At 39.6% G+C, this 12271-nt stretch overlaps 1 protein-coding gene across 1 annotated transcript in view; it reads left to right on the forward strand.

Moving 5' to 3' along the window:
• rwdd1 (RWD domain containing 1) overlaps positions 1-12271 on the forward strand; it is a 36549-nt gene that overhangs the window by 11556 nt on the left and 12722 nt on the right. Inside the window, exons 2-3 of the mRNA XM_067984709.1 lie at positions 2457-2522; positions 11364-11494. Coding sequence (XP_067840810.1) covers positions 2457-2522; positions 11364-11494 — 197 coding nt within the window. The remainder of the gene's footprint in view (positions 1-2456; positions 2523-11363; positions 11495-12271) is intronic.

Below are 12271 nucleotides of genomic sequence, written 5' to 3' on the forward strand. Positions count from 1 at the left end.
CATCATTTGAAATCATTATCTTTTATTTGTCATCCGAATTCAGCATCTTTCACCTATCCAAGCATATTGTGAAAGCTATCTATTATAGAATCTCTCAGCACGGAAGGAAGCCATTTGGCCTATCGTGCCTGTGCTGGCGCTCTGAAAGAGCTACCAATTAGTCCCACTCGCCAGCTCATTCCCCATTGCCCTGCACATTTTTCCTTTTAAAATATATATCGAATTCCCTTTTCACATTTGCGATTGATTGAATGAAAGAAATTTGCGATTGATTGAATGAAAGAAATTTGCGATTGATTGAATGAAAGAAATTTGCGATTGATTGAATGAAAGAAATTTGCGATTGATTGAATGAAAGAAATTTGCGATTGATTGAATGAAAGAAATTTGCGATTGATTGAATGAAAGAAATTTGCGATTGATTGAATGAAAGAAATTTGCGATTGATTGAAAGAAATTTGCGATTGAAAGTGGTTTGGATCGTTCCATTAGGGATGCAAATAGTCAGCAGGATGAAGTAGGTATGATTGTCATTTGGAAGAGGGGATGAAGCTCGTCTGGTTCTACAGGAAATGGTCTGGGTCTTCATATAACAATTTCAGTGAAGTGATTCAGTGATTCTGTGTATGTCACAAATCTCAGATTCCTGTTTTGCAAATCTACTGTGTGTATAATTAAATGTCTTGCACATAGTGCACACTTCATGTAACACTTTTCTGTCATTGATCTTTCTGTCATATTTAAATTAGCAATTTCTAATCCCTAGTTCTTATTTTTGTCTCTGACTTATTCTTTCCATATGTCTCACTCCAACTCTGGTCCTCCCATGATTTGTGTCTACGAGTTGCAAGTGGTGCAGTTCTCAACAGCTCAGCCCGCCTTGGGCTTAAGTATTTTTGAAGCACTTACTGCGTATTTAGTGTCTGTATATTTAACCATATTTATAGCATACAATTTGTAATATTTAATCCTCGAGGAGGAGTAACCCTGGATGGATCCCTATCACTTGCTATGCATTTTGGTGGACCCAGCCAGATCCCTCCCTCTCCATATTGTTTTGATCCTGCAGCCTTGGCTCGATCCCTACAGATTCCTATGTTGCAGCTACAATAAAAGCAGACTTTGTTGCTGAAGAACAATTTAAGGCCAGGACCTGAGATGATGGAGAAGCCGGTCACATTTCCCTGGGCCTGTCCCCTCTCCCCAACGTTTATATGGGACCCTGTGCCCCCAATGCTTCAAGATACTGGAACCTAATAGACATGGGGATCCCACACCTCTGCTTCCAAACCTCAAGACCCTCCCTTCCCAGTACAGCCAGACCACTGCCTTTCCCCAGGGTAGAGATAGATTCTGGTACCCCTCTCTAATGCTTCCAAATCACCCTTCTCATGCTGCTGCCACATCTAGGAAGCCGTCTGCTTCTCCCAAAACCTAGGAATCCCCAATCACTATCAGACCCCAGGAGTTATCCAGTAAATCAACCTTCGTATTCAACACCCCAAGCTCCCCCTCATAGTACTTCCATTCCCTGAACCATCCCCAGTGCTACCAACGCATGGCAACCCCCATAACTGCTGGCTACACACTATGGCCTTCTGCTGCTAATCCCTTATACCTACATATATTTTTTACTATTATTTTCCTGTGGATCCTGAACTTTAAAAAAAAAAGTGAGGGGTAAAGAAATAAATGCATAGGTAAAGGAACAAATTAAAGTTTTCACAGGAACGTGAACAGTAATGAAATGTGATCCCTGAAGCACTAGTAAAAATCCTAAAATCTTGTAATAGAATTTGGAGTATTCAGTCATCATTTTTTAATTAATTCTTGGGATGTTGGCCAGGATTTACTGCCCAGCTTTAGTTGCCCTGAGAAGACATTGGTGGGTTTGATGCAATTGAGTAGCTTGCTAGGTCATTTCAGAGGGCAGTTATGAATCAACCACGTTGGTGTGGGACTGGAGTCACATCTCAGCCAGACTGGGTAAGGACGGCAGGTTTCTTTCCCTAAAGGACATTCGTGAACCAATTGGGTTTTTACGAAAATCCATCTTTTTATATCCAAACTGCCATGGTGGGATTGGAACTCATGTTCTCTGGATTATTAGTCCAGTAACATAACCACTACACTATCATACCATCTTTTTGCTATAAAAGTATATCCTCTGCTACACTCTGTGCATTGCAACAGGAGATCTGCTAAAATGCAGATTTGACTCACGATTCTCTGGGCAGTTGGGATTGTTGCTTGTGCTTTAGCTTTATGCTGAAGTGCCATTGTCAGAGGGAGATCCAAAAGGATTAAAATTGCTAAAACTGCATGATGGGGAAAAATAAATGTGTATTAAATGCATTGTATTTAAACAGCTTATTAATGTAATATATTCTGCTTGAAGCAATTTCTATTAATCTATTCTATTCTTCTGTAGGTGCTAACATTTATTTTTCTTCTAGTGGTGTTGGAGAATCCTGCAAGTTTTACTATCACGGTAACATCTGAAACAGGTGAAAATGAAGAAAGTAAGTGCCAAAACTTGGTTGAATAATACGTTTCCAAGTATTTTATTGAGTACTGACCAGCTGTCTCTTCATTCTGTATAATTGTTAAACAGAAAGCCTGATTGGATGTGTAATATTTGTTACTGATGCCCTATTTGTAGTAGATGAAGTATGGAACAGTACTGGAAAAGATCCATTTGGATATTTGAGGCCAACAAACTGCAGACAATTTGCTTTATTGACCGTCTGTACACAATTTAAAGTCCTTGAGGGTGCTGAATAAGCACAAGAAATGCTTTCTCCCTGCCCTACCCCTAAGCAACCATGCAAAATTGCACAATATTAACATAAGATTAGAACCTCTATTACTTAGCCCCCTGGTTGTATTGGTCCAATGATATTTCCATGGCCCTAGCAGCATGGGAACTATTACATTCCATACAGTATTTGCTGATCTGTCTGGTTACAATTTTCTGTCCCATTTTTAACCAGATATTATCCAGTTTTTTGAAAAAAATAATAATTGAAGGCATTGGGGGACCAGGAGCCAATGTAGGTCAGCAAGGATGAGGTGATGGTTGGGCAGAATTTAGTGTAGGATAGGATACAGGCAGTAGAGTTCTGGATGAGCTTAAGTTTATGGAGAGCATTGGAATAGTCGAATCTGGAGGTGACAAAGGCATGGATGACTGTTTCACCAATAGATGGGCAGAGGAGGTGACGCACTACAGGTGGCCTTTGACTGAGAGGGTATGGGGTTGGAAGCTTAGCATGGTCAAATAGGACGACCAGGTGCAGCAAGTAGATGAGGGAGAGGAGATGGCCATGAGTGAATCCCTGGGGACTCCGGAGGTAATGATGCAGGGGCACGAAGCGAAACCTTTGCTTCCGACCACCCATCCGCTCCATCACCAAGATCGCCTACTTCCACCTCTAACATTGCCCATCTTTGCCCCTGCCTCAGCTCATCTGCTGAAACCCTCATCCATGCCTTTGTTACCTCTGGACTGTACTATTCGAATGGTCGTCTGGCTGGCCTCCCATCTTCTGACCTCCATAAACTTGAGCTCATCAAAAACTCTGCTGTCTGTATCCTAACTTGCACCAAATCGTGTTCTCCCATCACCCCTGTGCTCGTAGACCTACATTGACTCCCGGTCCGGGAGCGCCTTGATTTTAAAATTCTCATCCTTGTTTTCAATTCCCTCTACGGCCTCGGCCCTCCCTATCTCTGTAACCTCCTCCAGCCCTACAACCCTCCGAGATCTCTGTGCTCCTCCAATTCTTGACTCTTGCGCATCCCTGATTTTAATCGCTCCACCATTGGCGACTGTGCTTTCAGCTGCCTAGGCCTTAAGCTCTGGAATTCCCTCCCTAAACCCCTCCTCCTCTCTACCTCTCTCTCCTCCTTTAAGACGCTCCTTAAAACCTACCTCTTTGACCAAGCTTTTGGTCATCTGTCCTAATATGTCTTTATGTGGCTCAGTGTCAAATGTTGTTTGATATCACTCCTGTGAAGCACCTTGGGATGTTTTATTATGTTAAAGGCGCTATATAAATGCAAGTTGTTGTTGTAATAGTCCTTCTGCTATCTCCTACCTAGCTTTTAATATTCACGGATGCAATCCATCCCGACCAGGGATCTTATCCTCCCTAAGTTTGATTAGTTTATCAATTATCTCCCCCCTTTCTATCTTAAATGTTTTGATAACTTTTTCAATCTCTTCTTCTAATGTTCTGCCACCTTGTTAGTTTCTCTGGTAAATACTGAGGCAAAGTTACTATTCAATATTTCTGCCATTTTGCTGCTGTTATGAGAGTTTATCGTGTGCATTCCTTAGTGGCCCTATCCCTATTCTGATTCTTTTGCTATTTGTCTCTGTAGAATATTTTACTATTTCTTTTTTATATTCCTTGATAATTTAATCTTGTAGTTCCTCTTTGCTTTCCTGATTTTTTTAAAACTACTTTCCTAACCTCTTCGTGTTCCCTTGTCATCCTCTACTGTCTATGTACTTAGAGTATGCCTTTTTCTTTAGTTTCAATTTTACCCCCATCCCTTCATTCATCCATGGTGTTTCATTATTGGTTCGTTCGTTATTGCTTTTTACTTCTCCTGAACTCTGTTTTTCCCCGTTTTAAATGTTTCCCACTGCTGTTCTATTTCTTTCTCTTTTTTACAGTTTACCTTCCCTAGTTCCCTTCTCAACCCCTCAAAATTAGCTTTTTTTCCAATCTATTACTTTGGTTCAAGTTTCTTGCTTGAAAACATTACATTATTTCTCTTGCAAAAATATTCAAAGGCTATATATGACACATTCTAACCATTTGTAGGTGTTCTGTAGCAAGCCTTAACTTAGAATAACCTCATAAGTGCCTCTGGAGTCTTAACTGCATCTTCAGAGACCACATTTGACATTTCTCTGCAGTCGACTCTACAGCCAACAATCTATTGACGGTAGTAATGAAGGTGATCATATGGAGGAATGGGATAGAAATACTGAACTAATGGTGAATCCTGATTATTTAACATTGATATATTGTAATATATGTTCTTAGGATCTAGCATAAGTAACAGTAATTTTAAAATCAAACACTAATGTTTTTGGATGATTTTGTGAAGGTACCATAATTGCAGCAACTGGTTGGAAGTGTAAAGAATTTAATAAGTGCTTACCATTTTAAATGGCAGATAACCAGGATTAACCAGTGGAGTGCAGTCAAGAGGAAATCCACGGCACCATGGGAGACTCCGCTGCATGGCGATTTACAAGAAACGCGGTTGTTATAGCAGATTCGATGGTCAGGGGATAGACAGGCGTTTCTGCAACTGCCGACGTGAGTCCTGCATGGTGTATTGCCTCCCTGGTGCCAGGGTAATGGACGTCACTGAGAGGGTGCAGAACATATTGAGGGGGGAAGGGGAACAGCCAGAAATGTGGTTCCAATGACATAGGAAGGATTGAGATCCTGCAGTCAGAGTTTCAGGAGCTAGGGAGGAAGTTAAAAAGCAGGACCTCAAAGGTAGCAATCTCTAGATTACTCCCTGTACCACATGCTAGTGAGTATAGGAATGGTAGGATAAGACAGTTTAATGTGTGGCTGGAGATATGGTGCAGGAGAGAGGGCTTCAGATTCATGGGACATTGGGACCAGTTCTGAGGCAGGAGGGATCTGTCAGTCATTGACCTGAAATGTTAACTTACTTTCTCCACAAATGCTGCCTGACTTGCTGAGTATTTCCAGCATTTTCTGGTTTTATTTCAGATTTCCAGCACCCACAGTATTTTGCTTTTGGTTTCGGGATCTGCTCAAGATGGACGGGTTTCACCTCAACAGAGTTGGGACCAATGTCCTCTCAGTGAGGTTAACTAGTGTTGAGGAAGGGTTTAAACTAATTTAGCAGGTGGGTGGGCACCAGGATGAAACATTAGAGAGGATAAACATGGTACACCGAGGACTGGGAGAGACCAATAACACTAGAGTAAAGAATAGTTCAGAAATAGGAGGGATCAGACGGGGGGCAAATGCGAGGCAGTCTAAGATGAATTTGGAATGCATTTGTGTAAATGCACATAGTGTGGTAAATAAGGTTGGTGAGCTGCAGGCACATGTCGCCACAGGGGACTATGATATAGTGGCAATAATAGAGACCTGACTCAAAAAGGAAGAGGATTGGGTAAAAGAAAGGAGAGGGGTGGCTGTATTGATCAAATAAACTGTTATAGCACTGGAAAGGGAGAATGTAGTTGAAGGGTCAAAGAGAATCCATTTGGTTAGAATTAAGGAACAATAGAGAAGCTATTATACTACTAGGTGTATAATATAGGCCACCAAATACTGGGAAGGAGAGATAGGAGCAAATTTGCAGGCAAATTACAAAAAGGTGCAATAACTATAGAGTAGTGGTAATGGGGGCCTCCAATCATTCCAGTATAGACTGGGATAGTAACAGTGTAAAGCCAAAGAGGGAGAGGAATTCCTGAAATGTGTTTGAGAACTTTCTTGATCATTGTGTTTCTAGCCCAACGAAGGAGAAAGCAGTGCTGAATCAATTTCTGTGGAATGACATGGACCATGTTTTAGTGGGGGAACATTTGGGGAACAGTAATCTTAATATCATTAGATTTAGAATAGTTATGAAAAAGAACAAGGAACAATCAAATGTGAAAATACTTAATTGGAGGAGGGCTAATTTCAGTGAATAAAAAAGGAATCTTGCCCAGGTGGATTGGAATGAAAAATTAGTAGGCAAAACAGTAATTCAACAATGGGGCGCCTTTAAGGAGGCGATGGTTCAGGTACAGAGTAGACACATCCCCTACAAGGGGGAAAGGAAGGGCATCTGAAGCTAGAGCTCCCTGGATGACTAAAGATATAGAGATCAAAATGAAACAGAAAAAGGAGGCTTATGACAAATGTAAGGTTCATAATACAGGAGAGAACTAAGCTGAATACAAAAAGTACAGAGGAGATCTTAAAAGGAAATAAGTGGGGCAAAGAGAGAGCATGAGAATAGATTAGCAGCTAACATAAAAGGGAACCCAAGAGTCTTTTATAAACACGTAAATAGGTAGTCAATGGAAGGGTAGTGGGACCAGTTAGGGACAAAAAAGGTGATCTCGTGGCGAGGGCATGGCTGAGGTACTAAATGAATACTTTGCATCAGTCTTCAATAGAGAAGAGGATGCTGCCAACGTAGCAGTAATGGAGGAGGTAGTAGCGATATTGGATAGGATGAAAATAGATAAAGAGGAGATTCTTAAAAAAATTGGCAGTACTCAAAGTAGAAAAGTCACCCGGTCCAGATGGGATGCATCCTAGGTTACTGAGGGAAGTAAGGGTGGAAATTGCAGAGGCTGTGGCCACAATCTTCTATTCCTCCTTGGATATGGAGGTAGTACCAGGGGACTGGAGGATTGCAATATTCCACCCCTGTTCAAAAAAGTGGAGAGGGATAAACCCGGCAATTAAAGGCCAGTCAACGTAATGGTGGTGGGGACACTTTGAGACAATAATCCGGGACAAAATTATTGGCACTTGGAAAAGTATGGGCTAATAAATGAAAATCAGCATGGATTTGTTAAAGGAAAATTGTGTTTGAGAGGGTTGGTGAAGGTGGTGCGGTTGATGTGTATATGGACTTTCAAAAGGCATTTGATAAAGCCCATAGGATTAACTGGATAGTGGCAGCGCGGATACAAAATTGCGAAAGGGACAGAAAGCATAGAGTAGTGGTGAATGGATGTTTTTCAGACTGGAGGAAGTATACAGTGGTGTTCCCCAGGGGTTGATATTTAGACCACTGCTCATTTTGATTTTTACTAACGACCTGGACCTGGCTATAGAGGGTATAATTTCAAAGTTTGCAGATGACACGAAACTTAGAAATGCAATAAACAATGTTGAGGATAGTAACAGGCTTCAGGAGGACATAGGCAGACTGATGAAATGGGCAGACACATAGCAGATGAAATTTAATGCAGAGAAGTGTGAAGTGATTAGATTTTGGTAGGAAGAATGAAGAGAGGCAATATAAACGAAATGGTGCAATTTTAAAGGGCGTGCAGGAACAGAGATACTTGGGGGTGTCTGTACACAAATCTTTGAAGGCGGCAGGCCAAGTTGAAAAGCATATGGGGTCCTAGGTTTTATAATAGAGGCATAGAGTACAAAAGCAAAGAAGTTGGAGTATTATGTTCAATTCTGGGCATCACACTTTAGGAAGGATGTCAAGGCTTTAGGGTGCAGAAGAGATTTACTAGAATGGTACCAGGGATGAGGGACTTCAGTTATGTGGAGAAACTGGGGTGGTTCTACTTAGAACAGAGAAGTTGAAGAGGAGATTTGATAGAGGTGTTCAAAATCATGAACAGTTTTGCTGTCTTATACATTGGCATATTATTACCATGTTTTCAAAAATACTGCAGTGTATTTTCCCCATTCAAAACATTTTGGGAAGAAATATCTTTGCTTAATCAATCTTGATAAAATATTAGAAATATGGGGAAGGACTCTACAGCAGGAATCACTGATAGGACCAGTTGAAGCCATATATTTTCTCTATGCTAAAAAAGCTTTTGGGTGTGCAAAATTTTAGGTGAGGAATAATATTTGAAGCAAAAGATGCTTTTAAAAAAAGAAATAACACAAATTTCTAGCATGCAGTGCTCATAAATCACAAGATACACACTGAGCCTGAAATTTTGATGTATCAGAACTTGTATATGTTTCTTTTAGTATAAAAATTCTCATGCTTATTAACCATTTATTAACAAAATTCTAGCAATAGTTTATTGCCTTGCTGAAGGAAAGCTGTGTAAATGGAAAAAAGAGAGGAAACTGATCACTCATTTTCTTCTATCTTCATTTTTACTCTCCTGCTTTCGATGCCACTGAAGCATAATTTCTGTGTTCTTAAGCTTCCAAACCCATGTGCCTCTCACCCTTCCTTGCGGTAAATTGACATTGTCTCTTGTCAAAAAATACTAAACACTGCTTTGCTGTCATAAAATGTCAAACATTTTTTGAATCCTTGAATTTAGCTTTCCCAACAAAATCACTATGTTGCAGCAGGAGGAGGCTGTTAAGCCCATGATGTCTGTGCCGGCTTTTTGAAAGAACTATTCATTGTCCCATTCCACTGCTCTTTCCCCAAGCCACCAGGTGGCAGCTTACACCATGCAAATGAGCTTGTCAGAAGTTTTGCTAGCCTATTCTTTCCAGATTCGATATGAATATCTAAACTTGTATTATATTTTTCTAATTGTTTCTCAGTCCATTGCCACCATGTATGGATTAAGCTCTGGATTTTTTGCCTTTGTAAACTTTCATGTATTTCATGGTGGTTAAAGTTGGATATAGTATTCAAAATGAGACCTGCCTATTAAGAAAAATAGTATTTTTGAGTTCCTGGAATTGCAAGAAAAATAATGTGATGCTGTCAAATATAAAACTGGATACAATTTTGTTAGTCCAGCTCCTTCCTCCTATGGTTCACAGCAACACGCTTCGAGTAAGCATGAGACAGTTGAGTATATGGAACAGACTTTATTGTACAGCACAAGCGATCAATCCACACAGTACAAGGGTAGCATCTGGTTTCACTCTTTCCAGCTAGCTGCTTTAGCCTTGTAACTGTACCCCTTTTTGTACACATTTACTACAAAAACAACATACCATAATATTTTCATAGACCTTCAGATTTCAACTCCTACTACCTCCCTTGTTAGCTGTCTCCGGACCTTATTAGGGACACCAAGTTCAAAGCATTCTGGCTATACTATGGACTTATAGTTCCTACGTTAATTGGTCGTGGTTTATGTTCCGCTCTAGGCAACGCTCCCTTGCATTCCAGTTGATACCGAGACATCTCTGGTGGAATAAAATCCCTTTGTTCATGTTCAATGTCTCATCTTTCCTTGTGTTGCCAGGCAGTCTGCTGGTCCATCAACCAGTTAATTGTGGTTATGGTTAATTGTGGTTATAAACTCTCAACTCTCCAAATCCAACCAATGTACTAGAGGGGAAATGAGGAGAATGTTTTTTAATTAGAGAGGATGATCTGGAATGCACTGCTTGAAAGGGTCGCGGAAACAGATTCAGTAGTAACGTTCAAAAGTGAATTGTATATATACTTGAAAAGGAGAAATTTGTAGAGCTATAAGGAAAGAGCAGGGGAGTGGGACTAATTGGATAGCTCTTCAAAGAGCCGACGTGGACACAATGGGCCGAATGGCCTCCTTCTGTGCTGTATGATTGTATGATAACCCCTCCCTCTCCACTACCGTTTTACCCCACATACCTATTGTCAAACTGCTATACATTCATTCCATCATCCAGTGTATCCTTAAAAAAGCTAAGTGGCAAAAATTAAATATGTAGTCAAGGAACATATAATAGTCAAGGCCATTTATTTACAGCTTTTGCAAAAAAAGTCATAGAATTTGATGCCCAGAACATCAGTAAAATTCCTAGAATAAAAAAGGAATTTGATGTGTTCAGTTGTTATAAATTGGTGCCCTGATAATACATTGTACGTTTCGTAACATAATAGTCCTACTGTTGTAAAATAGCTTGTTTCTTGACTCACTAAATAATTCTCTGGGAGATCTGTTGTCTTTATTTTAAAAAAACTGTTGCATAAACAGTACTTCATCCCCCGCATTGATTACAATATTGCTTTACTCACCCAAAATTTTAGTCTGTGATGGATGAACATTACTGATCTTATGGAGTAACAAAAGAGCTAACTTATTCAGTAGTCTTGGGTGCATTCTTCTCTGTCTTGCTGTCAACATTTTAACACCTGGCCATTTTATTTTAACTGCCAAGCTCCCTCCATTACTCCTGGTCCATTTAAAAAAAAATCCTATCGTTGCATAGTTATACTTTTATATTGAAGCCAAATTGGTCAACATTTATGAATTAAGTATGTAAAAATGTGATAAATGAGAAAAATATTAAGTTACAAGAAATGGGAGTAGAGTAGATAGCTCCAATATTGAGCTGGCAAAATGGACTCATGCTGAAATTTCTATGATTCTATTGCTACTGTTATACTAAACTTAAAAAATGTATCACAACTCCAACATCTATTCTTAATTGGACAGCAGTGATTCCTAAAGTAATAGATTTACATGCCTCAAGTTTAGCTTAAGTGTGAAGCTGAAACTGCTTTGCAATGATGCTACACTGTTTGAATCATGCTTGTATTAGGCTAATAAGTTTTACTATAATTACAACTTGTACATTGTACACAGGTTCATTTTATTTGAAATCTGAATTTGTCCTAGTATGTAATTATCTGTAGGTACAATAGCCTATTGAATATTTTATTACATTCAATAATTGTCTTAATAGCTGTTGAAGCAACCCTCCAATTCACATATGTAGAACAATATCCAGATGACCCTCCAATTTTTGAAATCACTGGACAAGAGAATCTTCAAAAGTCTGATGTTGCAGATATAATGACACTATTAAATGAACAGGTAAGAAAATTAAAGATATTGGGGCAAGTTTTCCTTTTTATCATCTGGGCATAAAGTATCGACTAGGTAGAGCACATTGAGGAAAATTAGGCAAGGAGAATCACACTCCTGTAACAAAGCCCATTTTCTGTCCACTATGGGTTTGTGATCCTTATTGTCCGATCTAGAAGAGAGCAAACAACAGGTTCCAGGAAATGCTTCATCCTTAACAAAGGAGAAAATACCCAGCTCTGCTTGAATACTACACATATTTAAAGCAGTGGTACAAACAGTATTGTGAACACATATAAAATGATATAACCCTAGGCATAATGTGGGGGCTCTATTAAATTACTTGGAAAATATTAATGGAGCTGAGACTTCACATTTATATATTATCGGTGATGGACAGAACTCTTTATTTTGCTGTTGCATTTTCTTTCGTTCCTCGTTGGCAACCACATGGGCTACTCTCACTATTGAACTTAAGTCTTCAACTGCCTGAATTTAATGCTGAAAGTCAGGTCTTGAGGTGTGTGCGTATCACATCACATGCAATGCATAATGTATACGCTGTATATTAATATATGATATGTTGCTTGATCGCATCCCATACATGACCTGTGTGCATCACTAACCTTATTTTTAGTGCGATGGCCAGAGACAATTTGAGTTTTAATGCCAAAATTGAGAGAAAAATTGTTCTTTTACTGATTCGTCAACTCCCCAAAAATCTGGGAATTTGAGGAAGTTGGTTTTAAATAAAATGACTTTAATGTTCCTTGCATGCAATCTCAG

The sequence above is a fragment of the Heptranchias perlo genome, chromosome 5 (assembly GCF_035084215.1).
Source record: "Heptranchias perlo isolate sHepPer1 chromosome 5, sHepPer1.hap1, whole genome shotgun sequence".
In the NCBI taxonomy this organism is placed as follows: domain Eukaryota; kingdom Metazoa; phylum Chordata; class Chondrichthyes; order Hexanchiformes; family Hexanchidae; genus Heptranchias; species Heptranchias perlo.